Source organism: Schistocerca americana, chromosome 7 (assembly GCF_021461395.2).
Source record: "Schistocerca americana isolate TAMUIC-IGC-003095 chromosome 7, iqSchAmer2.1, whole genome shotgun sequence".
Lineage (NCBI taxonomy): Eukaryota > Metazoa > Arthropoda > Insecta > Orthoptera > Acrididae > Schistocerca > Schistocerca americana.
In genome coordinates this window covers 54,755,877-54,783,761 of record NC_060125.1, presented here as the reverse complement: position 1 = coordinate 54,783,761, position 27,885 = coordinate 54,755,877, and the positions used below count along the sequence as shown (strand labels likewise).

The following is a 27,885-nucleotide window of genomic DNA, read 5'->3' as shown; positions in this document are numbered from 1 at the left end:
TGTCATTCTTTACGTTTCTCTCATCTTAACTGCGTATATCTGATGACGGCAGATGCCGAAAAGTGGTAATAAATACAGACTTTTTGTTTAGCGATCTACATGGTTTTATTCGTAAAATATGTGAACTCTTAGAAATGTCTCCTCGTCGTGCGACCCCTTGAGCTGGCGCTAGAGATGATTGCGTTCGTCTGCGGACGGCGACCATCACTTCGCGGCTCGTTTGGGCGTTTACTGCTGCTGAAGCTGCCGTCGTCTCGTTCAGCACGTGTTTCGCAGCCGAGGTTTCGGCCAACCGTCCTCGTCGGTTTCCGCGAGTGAAAAGTCTGCTAACCTTCCGCGCACCATCACCTCACAACAAAGCTTAACGTCCCGCATACTGATAACGTAGACTTTTCGTGTAGCTTTAACAACTCATAAGCACATATCTACTGCTTGTTACTTACTCTAGATAGAGGCATAGTCTTCCTGTCTTTAAGATCCCCCGCCAAAGTCGCTTGTTTTCCTATATGAAGTACCAAATTAGTCGCTTACATGCACTCTGAGACATTTATAGCAGAAGTTAGAAACAACGACATCATGTCCGTCAACACAGAAGACAATCCACGTGTGACCAACAACCTCAACCTCCGAGATGTCCAGGACACACATATGTACATTTAAGAGAAGCGATGCTGTGTATATGAAATGAACCTTATCACTTAGGCGTCTTCATTCTTAACGTACTCGAACTACTCTGTAGCAGTTACGGGGCGTTCGATGCTGCTGTAACTATCCTCAATGGCTCTGGTCTGTCTTAGATCACGGGAGTACCGAATATCAGAATTTGAAACAAACGATATGATAGAATATGATTAATCAAACAAAATTGTTGGGAAATGTGTCACAGACTCTTATGTCTGCGGATGGCATAGTAATTAAAAACAGAGAAAAAATTGTTCAGGGATTCTAAAATACCTTTAAATGTTTCTATCATTCACGAGGTAAACTGGAAGCAAATGTAATTAGTTCAAATGGTTCAAATGGCTCTGAGCACTATGGGACTTGACATCTGAGGTCATCAAAAAAATGGTTCAAATGGCTCTGAGCACTATGGGACTCAACAGCTGTGGTCATAAGTCCCCTAGAACTTAGAACTACTTAAACCTAACTAACCTAAGGACATCACACACATCCATGCCCGAGGCAGGATTCGAACCTGCGACCGTAGCGGTCGTGCGGTTCCAGACAGTAGCGTGAGGTCATCAGTCCCCTAGAACTTAGAACTACTGAAAGCCAACTAACCTAAGGATATCACACGCATCCGTGTCCAAGGCAGGATTCGAACCTGCGGCCGTAGCGGTCGCGGGGTTCCAGACTGAAGCGCCTAGAACCGCTGGGCCCAAATATAATTAGTACTGAGATCAAAATTACTGACATTTCGGAGGTAACTCCAGATGACATTTACAAATCCATTCTTGATACGAAAAAAGGAAACATAAAGGAAGATGAGGATATTTCAGTAGAGATTACAAAATCTGAAGGAAAATGGCATAAAAGCAGCTCACAGAATTGTTTACGTAAGATCAGTGGAGGAAGACAATTCCCCAAATCAGGAAGAGTGACTTAATTATCCTTTTTCACGGAAAAGGGAAGAGATACGTCATGAAAAACTAGAGTGGTCTCAACCTCCGCTCCGAAAAGTACTAGATATTCGCTAAACTTGTCACCAATAGCATAATAAATAAAATGTTAATCACCCAAGGGGACAAACTGGCTTTACGAGTGGCTGACGGAATATTTGCGCGTCGTGAGGGAAATTGTAGACGGAGTGTGAATCACCACTTTGCCTGAGATCGATAAATTTAGAGAAGGCTTTTAATCAAGTTTCAACAAAATCTGTACTAACAGCCTGTTAGAAACCTGTGTTAGTGTAGTGAGTCGTAACAGTTCGAAGATAGCAAAAGCAATAAACAGACGAGTAACGACTGGCGCGGAGTGATTTTGTTAGACTAGATAACGTTTTCAGAATTAAGGAAAGTTTACAGACGATTTATTTGTTATTCGAAAACCACTTGCCCGGCGAGCCAGAGAGAGAAGCATGTTGGGAATCACGTTGAGAGACAGTAAAAGAGACAGACAAGGAACAGACTTGTGTTGGAGGCAAAATTTTTGACTGTAATGGAAATGAAGGAACATGTAGCCAGACGCGCCCACGCTCGGCGCGTGCACCAGTATGTTTGACACACATTCCATACCGGATGGCGGCAATCAGGGACTACTACCTCCATCGAAGTTACGACCTAACGATGGCCACCGACAAGGCACGCACCTCGAAGCGCCTTTACCAGGCACTTCGCGGCCAGCCCACACCTCATAAACTGGAAGACGGACGACCGTCGGTCATCTGGCGCCAAGCTTGGACTAATATTAACCATCAAGCCCTTCCCACAGAAGTTTCGGCGCTGTGGTACCGTGTGGTAAACAATTTAATACGCACTAACCATCGCCTGGCGGTCATCCGCTTGCGGCCGATGTGGCGACGTGGACACCAGAGAGCATCGTCTCTTATGCCCTCACACACAGAAGTGTGGCAACTTGCGCGTGCGTTGTTAGCGCTGATCGGTGGGAGAACACCGGACAATGTGTCAATCGACTGGTTCCTCAGCCCTGACAGTCAGACCAACCCCCGAACACGACGTAGCGCAATGGTGTGGCTCTTGGGCCACACCGGTTTCACGACTTATGACCTACGCCAAACTGATGCTGTCTCTTTCATGGACTACCTTTGGAGACAGCATCGTCTGGCGGAAACCAACCGGCAATGTACCACTACCTTTGCAAGGTTTGTTAAAGTGGCAATGGTTCATGGTTATCAAAAGGTGTTCCGGGTCGGATGAGGCACCTTGTACGAGGTTTGCCTGAGTGTGGCCCAATATCTCTGTAACTCGGACTTTCAAACTACACTTGATTTGACTTTCTGGGCGTCACTGGAGTCTATTCTCTTATGATACCAGTAATGTGACAAGCGTGTGAAAATTCTCGGAAAATTGGAAAAACTGTAATCTACCTTAGAGGCTTATAATTTAGTTTTATTCTTATCTGCGATGGGAGTATCTCGCCATTTTCATTCTATTTAAATGAGCCGCCCTCCTGTGTTTTATTTTGTTTTCATTTCTGTCTTTATTTACTTTTTTTCCTTTTAGTTCCTCAATTCTTATCTTGCTTCACACTTGCAGAGAGAGGTGTGTTTTTCCAATGTACGTGTTGTCGCCCCCATAAGGCATAGCAGAATATGCCTCTTCTTTTCCTTTCAATTTTGGCGATAAGTCCTACCACTGGAAGCACCCAGTTTAGCGTGCTGCGTCGACACTAGTGGATGGCGGCATTTTTGGAGAGGAAAAGGTAGGGCTATAGGAGAGGTAGGACGCCCAATTTAAAAAAAAAAAAAAAGAAAAAACGTAGATGTTAAATGGGCCAGAAGTTACGTATTTCGATCGAAAAAGATAAGAACATATCGATTAGACGACGTAATCTTTAGTTGGTACAGGGCATTAGCAAATATGCGCGGGGAATGTGGGAGCGCGGAACTATAGGATATAAGTCACAGGAAAGCGCGAAGGAGCCCCTCTGTTAAGGAGTGGGTGTCACAAAGGCTTGTGGTGGTGATGGAGACAGCAGTGATCGTGCCTCAGTGGCGAGCTGCAGTCGCCCTCGCGCCGGCCTACCACACTGCGACCAGATGTTAGGCTGCGCCTGTGTATCGCGAGCGGACCACTGGAGACTGGGACAGGGACAGGTACCGTCACGGCCCGTTCTGGCGCCGACGGCCTATTTCCAGTGTTGTTTGGAGAAGGTCGGGCGCACACAGCGTAAAAGACGTGGCGGGCGGCCCGCTGCGTGCTCCACACGGGTTCGTACTCGCACCTGCGCAACAGGCGCATCTTCACTGTCAGGAGGAGTCTTGGCTAATAGGGGGGGGGGGGGAGGAACAGGGACTACAGACGAATTCTGGGCATTTGCCACGCCGGACATTTGCCACTCTTGCCCCTTCGCCAGGTAGCGATCCCTCAGGTAAGTCCGTTACCAGTACGTAAGTGACCTTCTCCTTCGACATGTTGGCCAAATACAGAGCTTCTTTTCCGAAATCGAAATATTTATAACTTTTGGGAAACGAAAGCAATACCGACGATTATGTCAGTATGTAATTAGTTCTGCCATGTATAAATATAGATTCCTCTGTCTGTAGGGTAGCTTCCTTTCACGCTTACTGATTGCGATACAAACAGTCCATCGTCATGGGAGCAACAAGAAAGGAACGATGTAAAGAGATTGCGAACGTTGATCAATGCATTTGTGCCTACTTTAATTACTACAACTGCATGCCCAAAAGACAACAAGGAATTCTAAATGCGTATGTGAATATTTGAAAAGAAGGACGACGTACTCCATATTAATTTACTCTCTGGAATGCGATATCCCTTGCGGCGAAACGTTAGTTAATAAAGTGTAACGGGACAATGTTCAAAACATGACTGGAAATACTTTCACTAAATTGTGATAAGAACAACTATGATTGACATGTCATCTAAAGTCGACGTAAAATTTCAAAAAGTTAGAAATAAGGAAATGAAGTAATACAGAATGCTACACTTGTAACGCACGTTGTTGTTCTATATTGTTTAGCTCTGGTATTTACAGGGTCACAGAGAAAGCATCTTAGGTTCTGGAGGGAAAAGCCGTAATTGTAATTATCTGCACTACAACAGAAACAAGAAGGACAACTTAAGGAAAAATAATGTAAGCTCACAATCAACTTAGAAGCAGATAATTCCTGTGACTTAGTATGGGCAGAGGCTATATTCGACAACCGGAATAAATTAATAACTGGCTCCTTTTACCGACCCCCCGTATCAGATGAAACAGATGCTGAACAGTTCAAAGAAAACTCGAGTCTCATCGCAAATAGGTACCCTACTCATACAATTATAGTTGGCAGTTACTTCAATCTACCTTCCGAATGTTGAAAATAATACATTTTCATACCTATTGCAAATAGAAAACAACTTCCGTAATTGTTCTAAATGCTTTTTTTAATTATTTTTAACAATTAGTTGACGAGGCCATTCAAATTGTAAATGGTTATGAAAACACAAAATAATCCTGAGCATCACGACGGATACAGGGATTAGTGAACACATAGTCGCAGCGAGGCTCAATTCCGTAACAAAGAAATTCACCAAAACTAAACGAGAAGTATATCTATTTATAAAAGCAACTAAAAATTCATTTGGCGTCTTTCTAAGAGACAGTCTCCAATCCTTCCAAACTATGTAAGTAAAGACCATATGTGGCTTAAGTTCAAAGAAATAGTATCAACAGCACTCGAGAGAGTCATACCAAATAAATTAATAAGAGACGGAACTGTTCCCTCATGGTACACAAAACACGACAGAAAGCTGCTGCTGAAGCACCGGAAAAGGCAAGTATAATTTAGACGAACGTATAATCTCCAAGATTGGCGAAGTTTTACTGAGGCTCGAAATTTGGTGCGGATTTCAATGCGAGATGCATTTAATAGTTTCCACAACGAAACTCTCTCTAGACCTGTGGCGGAAAATCCAAAGAGATTCTGGTTCTATGTTAAGTAAACCAGTGGAAAGGCTCAGTAAGCGTTGGGGAGGAGGAGGAGGAGGGGTAGACAAGAGACCCAACCCTTCGGAGCGGGTAAAATCGTGGCAAATGTCCGGCGTGGCAAATGTCCGTACACACTACAGACGAGAACGTCTAAATTATTCTTAATTCAAAGGGAAGAAAAGTAGTGTGATGCGAAGTATAAACAAATAACGTGGAAAATTATATATTATTTCTCACGTCAACATACCTTTTCCTTAACACAAACTAAACGTACAAGAATGGATGATGTCTCGTTAGCACGGTTTTCTACAGGCTCTGACACTGCATACCTGTTTTGCACTGAAACTTACTATTTGTGAAAAATTGAATATGAAAGATACTTCTCATTGTGAAAGGCAACAGGGCATCATACATGCCCAGCTTCATACCAATATTTTACGAAGCTAACTTATTAATCACGAATAAGAGACTCCCTTTTCAAACTATCTTATTACAAATATCATTTTATGTGTTTTAAATCACTTATTAACTGGGTAATTTGTAAACAGCGTTGTCATTGATAGTAAGCGTGACCACTGCGGTAGTCAGTTATCTGTCTGCCCGTCGTACAAGTCGATTAATCTAAACGAATATACTTTCCGGAACGACAGACATATTTGTCATTGTTGCCAATTCCCCTTATCCCAACGGCTACACTTATTCCAAATACTGCCATTATTTACAGCTTCAAAAGTGCAAAAGTTTCGCACAGGCCCCCTGTTTACAATGAACGCTCAGCTAATTGACACTGGGAAAACTGTTGTAATACCACGAATAGACTTAACACAACCTGATAACAAGCATGTGAATTCAGCTGATAACCCGACAGTTGCCTAATAAAATTGCATTTGCGATCGTTATAAACAAGTCGCAAGGACAAACGCTTCAAAGAGCAGGATTGTATTTACCAAATCTCGTCTTTACTCATGGACAATTGTATGAAGCCTTTTCAAGGATAACTAAATCAACTAACATCTGGATCCCTTGAAGAGAATGGAAAATAAAATGTACACGAAGATTGCATTTTTACGTAACTATCGTTTACACCGAGGTATTTTACTGCACTGTAAAGAATTTTGTTCACAACTATGGATATATCATGGATTCATGATTATTGTTTCGCGTCGTTCTTTTCATTTTTGAAGATGTCTTCTCTTCATTCCCACAACCATACCATACTTTCATGATTATTATTTCACTTCGTTCGGTTCATTTTTAAATATTTTTCTCTTCATTCCCACAACTACCCTATCCCAACGATTACACTTATTCCAAGTAATGTCATTATTTGAACCTATAAAAGTGTGAAAGTTTCGCACGAGTCAGTTGGCATTTCATAATCCTTATAAGATTACCAACAAGTGAAAATACACAAAGGCGTTAACATTTTACCATGTTAACTTTTGTGTATGAGGCGACCAAAATAAAAATGACGCGAAATACATTTACTGGTCTTAAACGAAATAACTTGTCGTAATTCGTGAATAGGTGAACCGTTCTGTACAGAAGACAATAAAAATGACAGCTGCTAGTTCCAGAGATTCAAAACCATGAGTATGGGTCATTTCAGTCGTTATATATTTCAGTCGGTGTTACGAAGGGAAAGACTGCATTTGGTGTCCCACACCTGAGCTATAACGTAGATGCGAACGTGTGTTTATTTCTTAATTTCCAACTACGTCTTCCTTGTTAGACTGAGACATTGCAATAACAGTGAAAAGTCAGTCAGTGCATTTATCCGTTTTGTCTCAACAATTTAGAGGACCGACGTTTGGAGCTGGCTGCAGAACGATTCTATTGCCACCAATGCACATTTCGTGTAGGACGGCGAAGACAAGAAACTTAGGACTTGTACGAAGGCATGCAGGCAGTCGTCTTCCATCCAAAGATTCCCATTTGAGTTCACGAAGAATATCCGCAACTCCGTGGAGGTATGTTTGGTCTAAGCAACTAAATGAAAGCAGTTTGTTTATTGCCATACGCGTTTCGCTTCTTTTATTTGGGAAGCATCATCAGTGGCCTGAAATACATGTTTCCTTTTATACATACAATAAATGTATTATGTGGTAGATATAATATGCTGCTATATTACTTTTTGTCGTGTTTCTCTTTTCTTTTTTGGGTTAGAATCAACTAACCTAAAAAACAAGAGATAAACAAAAGAAAAAAGTGAAATATCGCCACTTCTGTTTACACATGACATGAACATGAAATCAATGAATAAACTGCTGGAAACCAAAGCCTTCTAGATCGAATACTTCCAGAGATAGAGATAGTAAAGTAAGTCAATGTAGAACGATTGTATTTTATGACGTTTCCACTGTTAACTTGGAAAAGATAAAAAGTACACTTCCAATTTGAATTATTTGATAAATAATACATCAAATTCTTCAGGAGAAATCAAACATTATTATGGGATAATAATCGTAAAATGTCACTTTTAGACCAGTTACTCCCACTAAGATAAGCGTTACAAACGGAAGTATGTGCATGTATGGTAGTACGTATCCCGTATTAATGAAAAGAAACGATGGCCATCTACCCAGCTCCGTATGCGTCAAAAACTTTACTTGCTCGTAATCGTCAATACGCTAAATATATAACGCAGGCAGTGGATTGTTTCATAGTCTATCTCACGCCCATTTGACGAAGTTCGTGAACTCTGGAGCAGTACTTTGGTTCAATATTTGCACTTGCACACCGAAAGTAACTGCAAATTGCGTGGAGATGTTGCTTTTTATTGGATTAAATTCATAGATTCCTTCCCATCCTACTACAGGAAGGATCGTGGAAACAATGACAGTTTAATGCCTCTCTAGACAGACTGTTTTGGGCGGAAGCCTGAAGAAATTTTGTAAATTGCTATAAGAAAACTGATTCTCGGAACTTTGGAAGTTGAGTGTCGCTCAGTACCATTCATCTTTCTTCAAGTATAAACCAGTTCCGATTTTTCAGTTCAGTGATACTGTTTCACGGGCCGTTCACATATATGACCACTCGTGCTACCCTTCTTCGTGTACGCGGGATATCATTGTTAGTTCTGCCGTAACGAATACTTGCCAAGAAGTGCAAAGGCTGGGACGGTACTCTAGAACTGGTCCCACTATAGTCTCGTGTGCCATTTCATTTACTTCCAACCATCCGACAAATCTACGTGTCCCGTTTGCATTACCAATTGCAGATTTTACTTATTTATCTCATTTCATATCACTTCTGAGTTTTACTTCTAAAGGTTTCAACTGCGTTCCGTGCTCCAGATGTTGGCATTAATCGAGTAGCCGGATACTATAGTACCTTGGTTATAGGGTTGATTGCTGGATTTGTGTGGTCTTGTAAGATATTAATGGCAGCTAAATGATGCCTAAGATACTTTTGGAAAATTCGAGAAAAATAATGTCTTCATCGTGTTTTGCTACACTTCCAAAATGCCAGCGCTCCAGGATTACTTGTGATACTCCCTGTCATTTCATTTCGCTCACAAAGATAACAAAACGCTTGTTGTGAGCTAATTTAATTAAAGGGACACGTCCAGATGAATGTACGAAATACGAGCTAATTAAAAGTTGCAACCGCGTTCGGCGTCTACAGCCGTTGCTCGCTTTCCTCGGTAATCCCCCACTTTGGGCCGTCGCCCCGCCGCTCTAATTGGCCAGAACACTGGGACCGCATCATCGATTGGAAGCCGTCCCTTCCTCCAGCAACCGCATCGGCGCGCACCGACTCCACCTGGACCACTCCAGAAGGATTCACCCATGCAGGCGCTCGGCAGATCTGCGCTGCTCCACACCACAAACGGCTGGTGTAGTAGGCCAGCACGGCGCGTGTGTATTACGCCGTCAGCGAACAGGAGTGGGATACAAACCCAGATTTAGGTCTTTTCCCGCGTTTTTCCTAAATCAAATTAGGCACATTTAGGGATGAGTGTTTTGAAAAAGGGATAAGACCGATTGTCTTTCCCAATCCTCCAGAACCAGAGTTTATGCCCAGTCTCCCCTACGTCGTCAACGTAGCATTAGACATTAAGACGCGAAACTACGACAGTTTTCCACCAACTTCATTACTGCAGCGCTGTCAAGCGGATAGCATGTATAAACACACCAAGAATCTGTGTCTTGTGTACATAAGGGGAGCGCTTTCGGGGTGGGGGGTTGGGGGGAGCGAAGCACATTTAAAATTCGTTCTTCGGAGCTTATTGTGGCTATATGAATTGTAGTAGCAATCATAAATATAATCCGGAAATATCCTTCTTTCGGTTTACAAAGAGGGTCGTTCGATGAGTAATGCCGCACATTTTTTAAATAAATCCATTAACATAAACAGACAAACGTCCTTGTTGGTGCTTCACATTTGATGTTTATTCTGTGCGCCGATGAAGTTTCAAACCGTTCTGGCTGATGGCAGAGTCGTAGTACAGCGTCAAAATGGCGTCTGTATACGACTCACGTTACAAGCAGCGTGCTGCTATTGAATTCTTGTGTGCAGAAAAAGAAACGGTGGTAAACATCCATAAACGTTTGCGTGCAGTGTATGGCGATGCTCCAGTTGATAGGAGTACAGCTGGGCGATGGGTAAAGAAAGGTACAGCCTCAGGAGATGCAGAAACAGAGCTCCATGATCAGCCACGCTCGGGACGTCCTGTCACAGCCACTGCTCCAGACATGCTGAATCGTGCGGATGCCATTATTCGTGCCGATCGGCACATCACAACTCGACAATTGGCTCTACAGCTGTCGTTCAGCATTGGAAGTGCGTCTGCAATGATCGAGACTCTCGGATATTCAAAGAGGTGCTCACGATGGGTTCCACGAATGCTCACAGCGGCCCACAAGATTCAAAGAAAGGCCATTTCATCTGAATTGTCGGAGCGTTCTGAGGCCGACGGAGAGGCCTTTCTGTCACGGATCGTTACGGGGGACGAAAGTTCGGTGCACAAATTTGCGCCAGAAACAAAAAGGCAGTCTATGGAGTGTCATCATCCTCATTCACCAGAAAAGAAGAAATTCAAGACAACCCCCGCCGCCGGAAAAGTCATGGTGTCAGTCTTCTGGGATTGTGATGACGTCATTCTCGATGTGATGCTAAGAGGGTCAACCATCAATTCAGAGGCGTACATGAAGACTCTGAATAAACTCACGAACCGTTTCCGACTTGGTCGATCGGACAAGAATCCAGCAGAAATCTTGCCCCAACACGAAAATGCACGCCCACACACACAAGTCTGACAATCCGGGAACACAGCGCCAAATTGGGTTGGGCATTGTTGTTTCATCCACCCTACAGTGAAGACCTGTCACTCTCGGACTTCCATCTCTTTGGACCACTTAAAAATTCCCTACGGGCAACTCACTTTGAAGATGACGAGAGTGTCAGTCATGCAGTGAAAATATGGCTACCCCTACAGGACAAGAGCTTTTACCAGCAGGGAATAGATGCTCTTCCACAACGTTGGCATACTGCCATAGAAAGTGATGGAGACTACGTGGAAAAATAGGACATGGACAAGACACGTTGATGTATATTTTCACCAAATTCTGACTCTTAACAATAAACATGTTCTGAGAAAAAAAGTGGGGCATTACTTATTGAACGACCCATGTAAGTGAATAATGTTACAAATAACAGATGCTCCATTTGGGATGGTTAGTGGCACGTTCCGGTCATGGGAGATGCAGTTTAACATTTCCATTCAGTCGTAACGTCTTTAGAATTCCGTTGTTAATAAGACTGGAAAGTTTTTACCAACCTTTCATTATTTCACTACTGTATAAGTTTCTGAACGTTTCCCGAAGCTGAGAAACATGTCAGTTGACGACTCTTTCAATATATGGTTTCATTCTTCGGTATCACAAGTATACATATAGGCTGTAACTGGATTCCATTTGCATACTATGAGGACAAGTTCCTTACACCAAAACAAGGAAATATGGCCTCTAAAATTCATATCTTAAGGGCTAGGGGCACTTGTTCAACAGCAAAGACGTGTTTCACAGTAGCGAAGAGGAGCAAGTGTTCATAGCTCTTAACGTGTGTATTTTAGAGACCAGCCGCACGGAGTGGCCGCCCGGTTTGAGGCGTCATGTCACGGATTGCGCGGCCGCTCCCGCCGGAGGTTCGAGTCCTCCCTCGGGCATGGGTGTGTGTCTTGTTCTTAGCATAAGTTAGTTTACGTAGTATGTAAGTCTATGGACCGATGACCTCAGCAGTTCGGTCCCTTACGAATTCTTACACATTTGAACACACATTTAGAGCCCATGTTTACTGGACATTTTTTTAAAATTTGATCTATGCTATCTCCTCCCAAAATATGGAAAGCGAAGAGCTTTCAGTAGAAGAGATATGTTTCGAGGCGTCTAAGACCAACAAGAGATTATAGCTCTCAAGCTAAGCAATTTAGAGTCCATGGTTACCAGACATAATTTTCTCGTTTTTAACTAAGGAATCTGTCTGTGAAGGAAATATATTTATACCATGAATATTTTTGTGGTTATGTACTTGAATGAATAAGGAAAATCGTAGCTCCTTCTCCAAGGCAGTGAATGTGGCCGTGTGAAAACGACCAAGGAATTTTTAAAATTTCAAGATCGTAACAAATTTCATGAACGCAACGAAACGTTTTGATTTCCGTTACATTATATGCATATAAACGAAGAGAGAGAGAGTTATTAATTATGTATTGGTAGTACAACAGCGTTTTGTGGTACAATATCCATGCAGTGTGCTTTCTTCCACTCCCTAGGAGCGGGAAATGGCTTGTTAATATGAGAATGGATGGTTTGCCATGGCAGACAGAGATCAAAATTTGAACGCGATGTACGGTTTCTTAGTGCAAGTACCCCAGGGCCACTTTATTATTGTTGTTGTTACCATTGCAAGCTGCATTCTTGTAAAGTGTCCTTCGGGCACGTTTTGCTTCAAGTACAATTACAAAATGGAACTACACAAGGCAGCGACGAATGATAACACAAATTTTCTTTGCAAGGATTACGTGAAGCAGGGCTGTCTGTGGCATGAACGAATAGACTCGCTGCGTGTAGCCTACATGCATCTCAGCCTCATTAGTGTAATATTCGCGCAAACTGACTTGGCGTGGTGCCTTTATGGTCGCTCCCATCAGCCATAGCGCCGAGTGTCAACTTAGTTTGCGCGTTTAGTATTTCTCCCCTTACACTGCCCCTAGCCACACTTCATCCCAGTCACCAAACTGGCGATTGCTACATGCCTGAGGACTGTGTGCTGTCAACCGACCCTTTCGCTTGGGTGAGTTTTGGCTTATGTTTCTTTTCTCCCCAATTTGGCTCAGTGCATGATACGTCTGTGGTCGTGGTGGGGGAGGAGACTAGTTCTGTTTTGCGAAAATCATGATTTTTTTCTTGGGCAGAAGGGCGGGGAGGGGGGAGTGATGGCAGCTGCCCTCTCGTGTCCCTCACTTGATGTACCCTTATCGGTTGCAGTGGACTCACAAGGACACGACTGATTGCCTTCCTCCATCTTTCAAAAAATAGCTCTGAGCACTATGGGACTTCTGAGGTCATCAGGCTCCTAGAACTTGGAACTACTTAAACCTAACTAACCTAAGGACAGCACAAACATCCATGCCCGAGGCAGGATTCGAACCTGCGACCTAGAACCGCTCGGCCACCTCGACCGGCTTCCTCCATCTTTGTCCAACCTTAGTTTGTGCTCCATCTCCTGAAACCCTAATCTTACTTTACATTAGACGAATGTACTCCTTTTCTCCTCTCTGTGTTTCCCGCTAAAGTAGGTGCCGACGATAGCTCTGTACAATCACTCCCTCATACCCTATCAAGAACAGCCAAAAGAAAGTGAGCACCTACCATTCTGCCGCTAGACAACCTTTTATTGAACCAGATGATCTGCTGCATCTATTCTGTGCTGATTACAAATATATGTCAGTCAGTACGTTTAGTTCCAGACTCATGTTTGTCACACAACAGGCTTTCTCTTTTCTATGTTCTGTTTGTGCTAGTGAGATTTTAGCAGCTGCGTGGGTTTTGTTCACAGCATCCGGTTCGGGGTCCGTGATGGGCCGTGAGGTGGGCCCGCCCCCGCCACCGCCGCCGCGCGCCGCCTCCGCCATGTCTCTGCACCTGCAGCCGCCCCCGGACAAGCCCGACCGCCAGGCCAGCGTCGCCGCACCAGTACGTTACATTCACGTTTGTGCTTGCACTCGTAGCCTAACATTCGTTAAGTAGTGAAATGGGATATTGTCTCAACGCCAGTGTTCCACTGCAACACAGTGTTGGTGTAACATCTTGTGAGTACAGTTCACACATAAAGCTCCTTCACGTTACATATTTTATACTTATATTGGGTAGTAAGTGAAATACTGCAGATTGCACGGGGAGCAGTCGACATCTGGGGCAAGTACAGTTTTAACTTATATACACTACTGGCCATTAAAATTGGTACACCACGAAGATGACGTGCTACAGACGCGAAATTTAACCGACAGGAAGAATATGCTGTCATATGCAAATGATTAGCTTTTCAGAGCATTCACACAAGGTTGGCGCCGGTGGCGACACCTACAACGTGCTAACATGAGGAAAGTTTCCAACCGATTTCTCATACATAAACAGCAGTTGACCGGCGTTGCCTGGTGAAACGTTGTTGTGATGCCTCGTGTAAGGAGGAGAAATGCGTACCATCACGTTTCCGACTTTGAAAAAGGTCGGATTGTAGCCTATCGCGATTGCGGTTTATCGTATCGCGACATTGCTGCTCGCGTTGGTCGAGATCCAGTGACTGTTAGCAGAATATGCAATCGGTGGGTTCAGGAGTGTAATACGGAACGCAGTGCTGGATCCCAACGGCCTCGTATCATTAGCAGTCGAGATGACAGGCATCTTATCCACATGGCTGTAACGGATCGTGCAGCCACGTCTCGATCCCTGAGTCGACAGATGAGGACGTTTGCAAGACAACAACCATCTCCAAGAACAGTTCGACGACGTTTGCAGCAGCACGGACTATCAGCTCGGAGACTGTGGCTGCGGTTACCCTTGACGCTGCATCACAGACAGGAGCGCCTGCGATGGTGTACTCAACGACGAACCTGGGTGCACGAATGGCAAAACGTCATTTTTTCCGATGAATCAGGTTCTGGTTACAGCATCATGATGGTCGCATCCGTGTCTGGTGATCTCGCGATGACCGCACATTGGAAGTTTGTTTTCGTCATCACCATACTGGCGTATCACCCGGCGTGATGGTATGGGGTGCCATTGGTTACACGTCTCGGTCACCTCTTGTTCGCATTGACGGCACTTTGAACAGTGGACGTTACGTTTCAGATGTGTTACAACCCGTGGCTCTACCCTTCATTTGATCCCTGCGAAACCCTACATTTGAGCAGGATAATGCACGACCGCATGTTGCAGGTCCCGTACCGGCCTTTCTGGACACAGAAAATGTTCGACTGCTGCCCTGGCGAGCACATTCTCCAGATCTCTCACCAATTGAAAACGTCTGGTCAATGGTGGCCGAGCAACTGGCTCATCACAATACGCCAGTCACTACTCTTGACGAACTGTGGTATCGTGTTGAAGCTGCACGGGCAGCTGTACCTGTACACGCCATCCAAGCTCTGTTTGACTCAATGCCCAGGCGTATTAAGGCCGTTATTACGGCCAGAGGTGGTTGTTCTGGGTACTGATTTCTCTGGATCTATACACCCATATTTCGTGAACTTGTCAGTTCTAGTATAATGTATTTGTCCAATGAATACCCGTATATCATCTGCATTTGTTCTTGGCGTAGCAATTTTAATGGCCAGTAGTGTATTTAGCAATAATAATAACGCTGTAAAACAATCATATCTGTCTGTTTGAACGCGCCGGCCGGAGTGGCCGTGCGGTTCTAGGCGCTACAGTCTGGAGCCGAGCGACCGCTACGGTCGCAGGTTCGAATCCTGCCTCGGGCATGGATGTGTGTGATGTCCTTAGGTTAGTTAGGTTTAAATAGTTCTAAGTTCTAGGGGACTGATGACCTCAGAAGTTAAGTCCCATAGTGCTCAGAGCCATTTGAACCATTTTTTTTGTTTGAACCCGCGTACCTCCGACTCTACCACAGGAATTTTCGGGGGTTTTCACAGATAACTTGATCGTAGCTTGGGGCAAAGTGTAGGATTTATTTCATCAATATTGGATGACGGGGAAAAAATATACCTAAATTAAAATTTTTTCTGAAATGTCTGTTCCTCTTAATACTTCAGACGCTTAATCTTCACGGCGTTGTACACAAAAGAACCAATGAATGACGCTGTTGGTTTCATGATACATCCAAGAACCAGTAGACGGCGCTGTTAGGTGTTTCTTTCTTTATGCAGTAACAGATGTACTTCTGGAAGTCTACGTCAGTGACAGAATTAAGCGCCGCAGCCCTATCTGTACGGGTACAGACTAATAGCGAATTTACTTGGCTAAGATACACGAAGTTATTGATTTCGCTTAGTGTATTTGAAACCTGACGACATTGGTTTTCTGCTTTCGATAGGTTTTATTTGTATTCTGTGCTAGAAAAAACGAATCTATCGAGTCTGCTTTGCGATCTGGATTCCTGAAACTAAAAACTGCGCCCGAACAGGCCGTGAAGACCCAACAGTACCGACCGGCTGCCCTGTCATCCTCAGTCCACAGGCGTCACTGGATGCGGATATGGAGGGGCAGGTGTTCAATGCACCGCTCTCCCGGCTGTATGTCAGTTCCCGAGACCGGAGCCGCTACTTTTCCATCAAGTAGCTCCTCAGTTTGCCTCGCAAGGGCTGAGTGCACGCAATTTGCCAACGGCACTCGGCAGACCGGATGGTCACCCACCCAAGTGCCAGCCCAGCCTGACAGTGCTTAACTTCGGTGATCTGACGGGAACCGGTGTTATCACGGTGGCAAGGCTGAAGGCGATTTGAGTGCCTACTAATTACGTTTTGATCTCGTTTTTTTTTACGTATACAAATGCCGAGAAAACAGCCGTGTATTTCTGAATACTACAGAATAGCTAAAGGACTGCGGACAATGCGGTCTCAAGAAACCAATGAAGATATTGAGACGATAGTTTTTGCGGCATCAGGACTGAACTTGCTCTTTCGAAACTTGTTCCGAAAGCGAGGCGCTACGTCACTCCAATCGAGAGCACCATGCATTAACTCGCTCCGCACTACATATTATTAAAACAAAATCGTAGCCATAGGTCCTTAGTGCTACCCGCACAAAGCTGGGGCAGGCGGCTGGTTCATCTATAAAGTGTAAACAAGGAATCCACACCGCTTGCAGAGGCGTCTTGAAATATCTTTGAGTTCCTACCTTCTCTTCCCTGTTTATTTTTTCCCAGTTCATTTTCTGCTTACTGTTCAACAGAACAAAGCTGTGCTCAACCCGAAAGTGGGGTTGAACGCTGTGGTGATTTAGCCATGCTACGCATGGTCCTTCAGTCTTTCAAGTGACTGACCCTGTCACTTATAGACGAACTCTGAACTACGGTGCTGATCGACAAATTTTCACATTGACAAATCGTTACCAGAGCCGAAAGAAGCGAAAAACTCTAGCACTGTCCGCGGATCATACGTTCAGACCTCTGGATTAGAAGTTTGGTACTTAACCACTGAGACGTCCGCTCCTGGTAGCTCAGTGGTCAGCGCGGCAGAATGTCAATCCCAAGGGCCTGGGTTCGATTCCCGGCTGCGTCGGAGATTTTTCTCCGCTCAGGGACTGGGTGTTGTGTTGTCCTTATCATCATCATTTCATCACCATCGACACGCAAGTCGCCGACGTGACGTCAGCTCGAAAGACTTGCACCAGGCGAACGGTCTACCCGACGGGAGGCCCTAGCCACACGGTATTTCCATTTCAACCTCTGAGACAGCAAGCTACATTCTTAATAGTCTGTAGTGCTGCTGATGTTGTTTGGTTTGTGGGGCGCTCAACTGCTCGGTCTTCAGCGCCCGTACAAAGTCACAATTTTTACACAGTCCAATTTTTGTACACAGTCCAATTTTTGTACACAGTCCAATCTGGCCACTGTCACGAATAATGATGATGATGATGATGATGATGATGATGATGGTGAAATGATGAGGACAACACAAACACCCGGTCCCCGGGCAGAGGAAATCCCCAACCCGGCCGGGAATCGGACCTGGGAGCCGGTGATCCAGAGGCAAGTGCTGATGATGAAATGATTTATATAGCTACAATGCAAGACACAAAAATGCAGTCTCCAGTCACATTAATGTTACCACCTGTCAAAAGCCTGAGTAAGCACCGTTTACAGCGGACACCACTGCAAGACAAGGTTCTGGAAGATACTGACAAGGATGCGGAGGCATGCTGACTCCAGTACAGCGGCCAGCTGGGGTACTGTCGTACAAAATCCAGCCTTCGTCGCCGATGTACAACAGTCAGCATGGGTGCTTGAACCAGGCACCTGCCGCGGAAGCCCGTACGCTGCAACGTTCGCTGAATGGTCGTTAAGGAGACCCTGCTGGTAGTCCCTCGGTTCATCGACGGTCGGTTACACATCTGTTCGCCCCTACACATTTCCGCAACCTGCCACCTATAGCCCGTGTTGAACCTCTGTTGCCTTGGCACCGGTTTCGGACAATGCCGTTTTACGATGCACATTATGCTCGTACTTTAACCACGGCGGCGCGCTAACAGTTGACAAACATAGCCGTTTCGTAAATGATTCCACCTTCGGCCAGAAAGCCAGTGGACATGCCCTTTTGACGTCAGATAAATCGCTACGCTTCCGCTTTACGACGACGACTGGGTCCTTTATCCGCGTCTCCACGACACTGTTTATATACCCTCCACTGTTAGTGCTGCCGCCTGCCGCCTGTGAGTGTGTGTTGCATGTTGACGTCCAACACTACTGTGACTGGACTGTGTAATTTCTCTATAGACTTGGCCTCCTTGTCTAGTATTAAGACGAGAAATATAGTTATCCTAAATAAATTGCCTACATTTAAGGACTCAGAATTCCTTTTAGGCGTTTGGCAGGAATCAATATTCACTGTAGAGAGTCCTCTGTTCTTGTAGCATGTAAGTGTTGCTCTTTCATAAGCATCATGGTGGCTATGCAGGTGTCAAGCTACCTTTAGAAGAACCACAGCATTTAATATATCTGTTCTCTTTTTCCGAAGTATTACAAGTTCTGCTACTTTTAACCAGGGACAGGAAAAAGTTTTTTTTTTTGTATAACCAATTTCAGTGCTGTTGTTCGTGGATTTTGGTGTTATTTACTGCCAGCTTGTTTCCCTTTTCGATTATTTATTTTCGACCTGTTCAGCCACTTTTTTATGTTATGTTGAATTGTATTTAGTATACAATTTACACCGCAGTACCTTACAAGAAAGAAGAAAAACATTTATGTTAAAAAATAACACTTTAAGACAAGTAGGTTTTCAGGCAAACACTGCACACAGTTTTTCAAATGCTAACATGGCCTTAATTTACACGTTGTCTGTAAAGAGATCATGCCACCGACATGTCGACACTTCATACTGCAGTTAGAAAATAAATATCTCTCTGTGTACAATGGAACACAGGATCCGAACAGCCTTAACTGCCGCAACTCCAAACTGCTCATTAACAGCTCCTGTTGCCTCCAGACATTTGACTATGTCAACATTTCCTGATTGCATGGTCACTTGCTCTTCAGCAAAATTTTGAAGAGATTTGTTATACCCTTTCATAGTATCTGCCCCAACGGCCTTGTTGCAGTGGTAACACTGGTTTTCATCAGATCACCGAAGTTAAGCGCTCTCGTGCTTGGCTAGTACTTGAATGGGTCACCGTCCACATCTACCGAGTTCTATTGGCAAGTGGGGTGCACTCAGCCCTTGTGAGGCCAATTGAGGAGCTAGAGACTGAGACGTAGCGGAACCTGTCACGAAAGCTAACAAGGGCCGGTAGAACGGTGTGCTGACCACATGCTCCGTATGCGCATGTGGTGACTACTAAGGGCTGAATAACAAGAGAAGTGTTAGAATAGAGGTTTAGTGCAATCTGTGTAGTTTGAGTGCTTTCTGTCATATTGAATGATAACTAGAGGATTGCATGAACATGAAGTATGCAATTCTTTTATCTACCAAGCACGGACGTCTCCTCTCCCGCTTTTGAGAAACATCAGTTCATCAAAATCTACAGAGTGATTACCCTTGTATGATTGATTGTGGTTAGCTAATGTTATGTCATGCAGAGACAAGTGATGCAGAATGTCTGAAGATGCTCCAACAAACAACCAAACTGTTGAAACTATAGTTTACCTATTTAATTTTTGGGAGTTCTTCTATGCTAGATTATTGCCATAAGTGTTTGTTGATGACTGTAGAATAAATTGCTTTCAGTTGACTTCAGGTTTTTCTCAGGTTGTGCATAACATCAGAATTGAAAAGCAGATTGATGTAATGGTGCCTTCACCTTGATTTAATCATTCGGCTGGAAAGACATGTGGCGTGGATTCCACTTTAAAACAGTAGTCGCGGAAGTGGCGTCCAATTGAAATACTTGCAACGGGCTGCTGAGTCAAATGAAATTGTTACACCATTTTCTCACGAGCAGAGGAAAAATGTAGGCCTCTTATATTGGAAGACACTCAAAAGGCCTCAAAAATCCATGCAAGACAACAGAATTGGAATGGCTATTGAAAAGGTGTTGCACTATAATGTTTGACCAACACCACACACTAAACAATCTGGCTCCTCAAAACAGTTTTTTTTAGAATATTATGAACCATCATGACTTAACGTGAAGGGACCCCTTTCTTTTCACCAGTTTTTCAGTATGCTGGTAGGAAGTATTTTGCTTTAGATTAACATGCGAAGAATGTTGTATGCAAATAGTCAAAGGCGTTGCTGGAAGGGATGTGTGCTACACATACTGAAGATGACATTCCACATCATGAAATGCTAATGGAAATTAGCTGCGAAAATAGTCGGATGCATGTGAAAGTGAATTTGAATGAACATGCACTAGTCTGTATGTAAGAATGTTATAACAGTACTTCAGTTTTTGAATCTGACTGAGCTCATAAATTTTGTTGAGTAAGCAAAATTAGTTAATAGTTTAATGATAGTTACTTACAGTATTTATGAAGTTTCTGTGTGCTTTGACTCGTTCATCATTTCTTAAGTTTCCCTTCAAGACTGGATTAACAGAATATAATAAATGAATTGAGCCTAAAATTTTAATTGGCTGAAGTCATGATATATGTGTAGCATATTGTAGAAGTACTCGTAGCTCCTTTTGCTGTTGAAGATTTATAAAAGGTTGGTAATATCAGCTAGAGTCAGCATACTGAGAAAAAATCAAATGCAAGAAATCTTAGTATGTTTAGGTGCAGAAAGTTTAGTAGACACCAATAACTTCATACAACTCTTCATTTCTTCAATGTTGACCATTTTTCCTGACAATTCTCATACTGAAATTTATTTCAGAATTAGAAATAATTGTCATGTGGTTTTGTGTCCGCCTTAACTTTTCCGAAGAAATTCTGTTTCAATAGTTTATTATAGCCTTAACATAAAAGAGGATATACAGGGTGTCTGTCCAAAGAGTCGTCAGGTGCATTTTCTGTGGTGTTTCAGCAGATTTTTGCAATTTTATATTCGCAGTGTGTAGCTGGAGTCACCTCAACAGATACTGCTGATCACATCTTTTATGTGAGGAGGCCCAGTGTCGGCATAAACCATCGTTGGTTTCTCATTATGAACAAAATGATTTTTAAAGTAGAAAATTATATGCCCATTTGATAGAGTGCTCAGAAATTAATCTAGTCCCAAATTAATCTTGTGTGATATTTGTTTTATCAATATATATTAACAGAGACAGTAAAACAAGAAGTACTTCAGGAGTGACTGGGCAGCGCTGCTTCTAAACTGGGAGGTAGCGATCAGCACGGGCAAGGGCAGTGTTATCACTGCTTGAGTATTGGCAAGTCTCTGTGTTTTACTGGTCCTATTAATACATATTGATAAAATGAACATCGCACTAGACTAGTCTGCGACCACTTTATCAAATAGGCTTGTAAAATTCTGCTTTAAGAGTATTTTGTTTGTTGCTTTGTGATGATGCTGGGCATCACATGAGTGGTATTTGTTTCAGCTGACTCCAATTGCACATTGAACTGGTACTATCAGTATCTGCTGAAAGACCAGACAAAATATGACTGACAACTCTTAGGAGGAACATCATTCATTTAAAGTTTAATATTGCTCCTCACAGAGTGGTGTAGTATACTTTTCATGGAAATTTGTTTCCACAGCATCTTGGGTCTTAGGTATTACAGACAGATTGTATTTCTTGATAGTATACCTGGTCTGCCTTGACACAGAAAAGAAAAGTTTCCCACGGAAACTAGACTGACAGATGATTCCTTCTAAAACATGTCTTACGCACCCAGTTCATTTGACCAGAATACTGGCGTTATTTTGAAAGTGAATTAGCTCTACACTACTTTTTATAATCATTCAAGGGATTTTTTTCTTATTAGCAGAATTACTGAAAATAAATTTCTTGTTCCATCTTAAGTGTAAACTACCACATTATATTTACATTTGGGCAGTACAAATTCAGATCTGCCTTTTGTAAGTTCATAGTAGTCAGTGACCACAATAAAGTACCAAGGGGACACTTAAGAAGAAAAGAATTTTGTATTGTGTACATCAGGAAGAAGCTGGGCTGCATGTGTCAGCTGGTGAACTGCTGGGAAGGACTCATGAAGAACTTGTGTTGCTGCTCATTCAACTGAGGCGTCAGAGTGCAGCTGTGTGCAAAGCTATGGAAACATGCCACATGGAAATCGAGGCTCAGGTTTGTCATGTGGACATCTCTCTGGTGATGGTCTGCAACAACTTGTTTTTCTCATTGGGCTGCACATTCTTCTGCCTCAGATCCAAACCTCCTTTCTGCTGACTTCCAGGTCTCGAGATATATATGCATAAATGAATGTGTCATTATTGATTTAACACCTGATGTGATTGCTTTATTGATTATGCCAATTAGTCCAGTTGAACTACTTTAATTTCCACAGTGTCAGATTTTACTTTCTGCCTGTTACAACTGCATTTGTTATCCTTGTGCTCTTTGATTATTGTGTGGTATGTGAAAAATAGAGGCTCAGGTATGTGTTGTGGGCATTGCCTGGTGATGGTCAGAAATAACTTGTTTCTCATAATCTTCTGCTTCTGAAGCCTTCTTTCTGTTGACTTTTCCAAGGCTTGTGACTTTTGTAAAACTGATTAACATATACTTACAGATTTAATGTACGAAACATGGTTGTTATTTTACTCGTGCTGTCAAACGTGCTCTGTCAAATTATCTTCACTGTTTTCTTTCTGAGGTGATTTCATCTGTCTAATCTAAAATTATTTTCCTCTAAGCCCCTATTGTAATGTCCAGTGCTACATTAATGTATTCTGCAAAGACTTCTGCTTACTGTCATTATCGTCATCTTTCTTCTAGGTATGTTACCCACTGTGTAACTATTCTATAAAAACTAAAAACATTTACATATAGAAAATGGGATTACTTGGTTTGTTATGTGTAAAACTAAAATTGTATTAAATTATCACCATGTTAAAATAGTATTACATATCAAGATTAAGAAATATGAAGTATGAGTCAAAAATTTATTCTGAGATGTATAAAGTATTCTGTTTTCTTATCGTATACTGAAAGCTGTGCCATGTTTTTCAAACATGCAAAAACAAAATTTCAACCTAATACCTTCATGCTTGAGCCTAAGGTCCTACCTGAGACACTTGTATTTGGTTAGAATTAAAGCAACATAGTCCTACTAAAATATTAATGTATTTCAGTACAGTATTGGAAACTGATTAAAAACAACCACTCACTGAAAAGGGGAGGAACTGAGCAATTGAAAGATGTCTATACCAAAAATCAAGCTCTTTTTTTTTCCTCAGCAAAGGGCAAACACAAAAGCTGTGCTGTAATGTTCAAATTCTTGCCTTTATAATTACAGATTACTCGATACCTACTCTGTGTGGTGAGTTGTTATCTCTCTCATTCTTCTTATTGGTGTTCAACCTTAAGGTTGGTTTGCAGCAGTACATCATTTCACTTCCCTGCTTGTCTTTCTTTTCATTTCATTGTACATAGCGCCCTCTACACCATACATAATCTTCTGCATATATAACATCCTTGGTCGTCCCTGACGATTTCTTCCCTCAGTAAGTCCTGATATTGTTCCATTGCCCTACAGATTTGTCTCATCTTGTTTCTATGTGCATTCAGACACATCTGGTTTCCTGCTCTCTTCTCAGCACCTCTTCATTGGCAACTCTGTCTCTCCAGCTCGTCTTCATCATCCTTCTGTAGCACCAAATCTCTAAGGCCTCTAGCTCTCTTCTCTTTTGTTTTCGTGGTGTTCTTGCAGTTGAGTAAGTTTATTTCCCAAATGAAATGCAATTTTGACTAGCTATACTCTGCTCACATATTTTTCTGGCTTCTAGCAACCCTTGCACTCCTACTTCCCAAACAGATAAATTTCTCTATAACTTCCAACTCCTCTCTTTCAATTCTTAGAGGTTCATATTCTTCTTTGTTACCACATACCAACACCATAATCTTTCTCTTTTTTATTCTCATATCCTACTGATTACTGAAGGTCCTTTCCATTGTGGTGAAGACTTTTTCTAGTTTTTTATTCATTTCCATGACTGCACCAAGTAACATGTCTGTCTTCTGTCTGTTAATTTTGATCCTCGCCTGAGTTGTTTAATGAACTTTGTCTATAGCTTCCTGGAGGTAAGCATTGAATATAAGTGGAGAGACAGCACAACCTTGTCTTACCCTTATGTAATTTTGCTTCTTGTTCCTTCCTCATCAAAGCCACTTCATTCTTATTGAAGCTAAGTATCTCCCACAGGTCTTTGTATTTTATACTTGCTTTCTTAAGCATTCTGAATGTCACTTGCCAAGTAATATTATCAAATTCCTTTTCAGATCTAAAAAGACAACATAAATTGGTTTATTTTTCTGTAACTGCTTTTCAATAAGAAGCCTCAGTGGAAAAATCACCTCTCCTGTTCCTAATACCCTCGTGAATCCTCCCAAAATTACTATGTGACTTTGTTTCCTTCCATTAAAGTGATGTACCACCCTCATTCTTATTTTCACTTTCAACAAGAGGAACAAATGCTAATAATTGTTTTATACATTTTTCTGCATGCCAATAAAAAGATTTTTTCACCCTGTGCCAATTTCTTATCAAAAATTTCAACCACTGGTACAATGTGTAAGATTTGTTTCTATTTATGTGCTATTGTCTGTATATATTATTTTACCAATTTATACTTATTTTTATAACTAACAAAATTATCATTTGCATGTAAATTCTGATCTGCAAAACACTCAACACCTGTTACCACCAGAAAAATTAGCATGAAAATGACTTTGTATGAAACACATATAATTTACTTTTTCTTTATTCTGAAAGAAAAAAATGTTTTCATTCCATCTCGTATGGAATATCTGTTATTGTTTATTTCATTAAAAGTCTTGCATTTTTGTTCAGGCAAGGTTTGTGGAGCTGGAAACACCTAAGAGGCTGGAGCATTTAAAGAAGTTGGAGGATTTAAAAAGGCATCTGCTAGACCTTGAGAAACAGGTTAGTGAAGATGGTGTAACTTAGTAGCAAAATGTGCTGGACAATTTATATTCTGTACCATTCATTCTAAATCAGTACTTCTCTTGGAAAAACAATCCCCCCTCTACACACACACACGCACACACACACAAACAATCAATAAAGAGAAACAGAAGATACCACAAGTTCCAAATGTTGTTATTTCTGATACTGGCCACCCACTAACAAATGAATAGCAAGAAATAATAAGTTTCCTCATAAGGAAAAGAATATTAAATTGAATTAAGTGTATAGTAATTCTCAAAAGCAGTTCATTTTCCTTAATTATTAGATTTTGTGTTGTCCTTGAAACTTTTTTTTTTTTTGTTTAATCAGAGATGTTAACACCACAGTACGTTATGTGTCAGGACAACTCAGAAGCAGAGTGATAACAGTAGATTAACTGTCAGCAGTTCAGAGATACAGTGAATCATAGCCTCTTACAACAGTGGCAACAAATGATAAGGAGTTTCATGTGCCTTCTGTGCACCTGGGAGTCTTATTTAAGATGAAGGCACCACCCCAAGCAGCAGTGAGGCCACGAGGAGCAGCCACACATAGACTGTTCCTCACCACAGGACTCTGAGATTGCGCAGTTCTTGGCTTCTTCTAACAATTTTCAGAGATGGTGGAACCAATCAGTCTCACTCGTGGCGTTACGGCAAAGTTTACAATTGTAGCACTGCCCCTCAAAATTACTGTGGACCTAGATTAGAGATGTAACACACAGGAAGTGGCTGAAGTATCACTTATTGTGTGTGGAATTCATACAAGGGGTTTATAGAAAGATGACTCTCCGTACAGCCATGATGAACACGCTGCAGAAGGCACCAAAGTACTCATGTCAGACACCAAGAAATGCCACAAATATATAGGGATATCAAGATATGAATGATAAATTGTCACCCTCACAACATCCTCACAACGACGCCATTAAGTTTTATTTACATTCCCTCTGCAAACATGCCTTCGCCCTAGCCAGATTATGCTCCCATATTTTATTTTCCCAGGCCTGTCTGACATTTGGCATTACCCCCAAAGGCCTCACACTTAAAGTTCCCATCTCTGGCTGTAACCCTTCTTTCCATCAGTCCCTATACCAGTTCCAAACTGAACAATCCATTGCCCTCACCCACCTAATCCTTCACCTACACATCAACAGCCAATGAACACACCCGTCAACTCCTATCCTTAATAAAAGTCCTCAATCTTTCCTCTCCCACATCCACACCGGCTGTTCAGAGCATCCTCCTACAGGCCAACCACAAATTAGAACAGCATGCCACCCTCCACCTCAAAAAACTATCCAATCTCCTGGTTTACCACCTCCGGAAAGGCAACTCACTCACCCTTCACAACCTTTCCAGCAAACCTCAACCTCCTCTCACTGCACACAGACCCAGTCTCTCCCATCTACTCAATCTCCCACTTCCTGCTCCACTCCCCCCAAAACCTCAAAATTCCAATCAACACAATCTGGAACCACAACACCCCAATTCAGTAGTTAACCTTTCCTCCAAACCTCTCTCCCAATCCGAAACCTCTGCCCTATCCAAAGGCCTCACCTTCAGCCCCACTCCCAGATTCAACCAAACAGCCCTCGTCAAAGATTTACTGTCTTACACTCGTACTCTCTGCTGGAAATATCACTTTGCCATGAAGAAAAATGATCCTAATCCTACTCCTAATGATCCAACTCCCCAAGACACTATCCAAATTGAACCCTGCCTTGAACAGTTCCGTCCTCCATCACAGCGGGACCCACCTCCTCTTCCTCAAAATCACCCTCTCCAAACCTTCCAGGAATTTCTGACTTCCAGCCTTGCCTCTCAATCCTTCTTAAAAAACCTTAATCCTACTCCCAACATCACCACTGCTGAAGCCCAGGCTGTCCGTGATCTGAAGGCTGACCAATCCATCGTCATTCTTCCGGCGAACAAGGGTTCCACGACCGTGGTACTTGATCGTCGGGAGTATGTGGCTGAGGGACTGCGTCAGCTTTCAGACAACACTGCTTACAAAGTTTGCCAAGGTAATCCCATTCCTGATGTCCAGGCAGAGCTTCAAGGAATCCTCAGAACCTTAGGCCCCCTACAAAACCTTTCACCTGACTCCATCAACCTCCTGACCCCCACCGACACCCCGCACCCCTACCTTCTACCTTCTTCCTAAAATTCACAAACCCAATCATCCCGGCCGCCCCGTTGTAGCTGGTTACCAAGCCCCCACAGAACGTATCTCTGCCTACATAGATCAACACCTTCAACCCATTACATGCAGTCTCCCATACTTCATCAAAGACACCAACCACTTTCTCGAACGCCTGGAATCCTTACCCAATTTGTTACCCCCAGAAACCATCCTTGTAACCATTGATGCCACTTCCCTATACACAAATATTCCGCACGTCCAGGGCCTTGCTGCGATGGAGCACTTCCTTTCACACCAATCACCTGCCACCCTACCTAAAACCTCTTTCCTCATTACCTTAGCCAGCTTCATCCTGACCCACAACTTCTTCACTTTCAAAGGCCAGACATACCAACAACTAAAGGGAACAGCCATGGGTAC

General features: G+C 42.8%; 1 protein-coding gene across 1 annotated transcript in view; it reads left to right on the top strand.

Annotated features, from left to right (window-relative positions):
* The window catches only part of LOC124622695, a gene marked incomplete at its 5' end in the record, with an annotated part of 712,404 nt that overhangs the window by 577,422 nt on the left and 107,097 nt on the right, over positions 1-27,885 (top strand). The window contains 3 exons of the mRNA XM_047148485.1: positions 13,675-13,811; positions 22,335-22,478; positions 25,204-25,296. Coding sequence (XP_047004441.1) covers positions 13,675-13,811; positions 22,335-22,478; positions 25,204-25,296 — 374 coding nt within the window. The remainder of the gene's footprint in view (positions 1-13,674; positions 13,812-22,334; positions 22,479-25,203; positions 25,297-27,885) is intronic.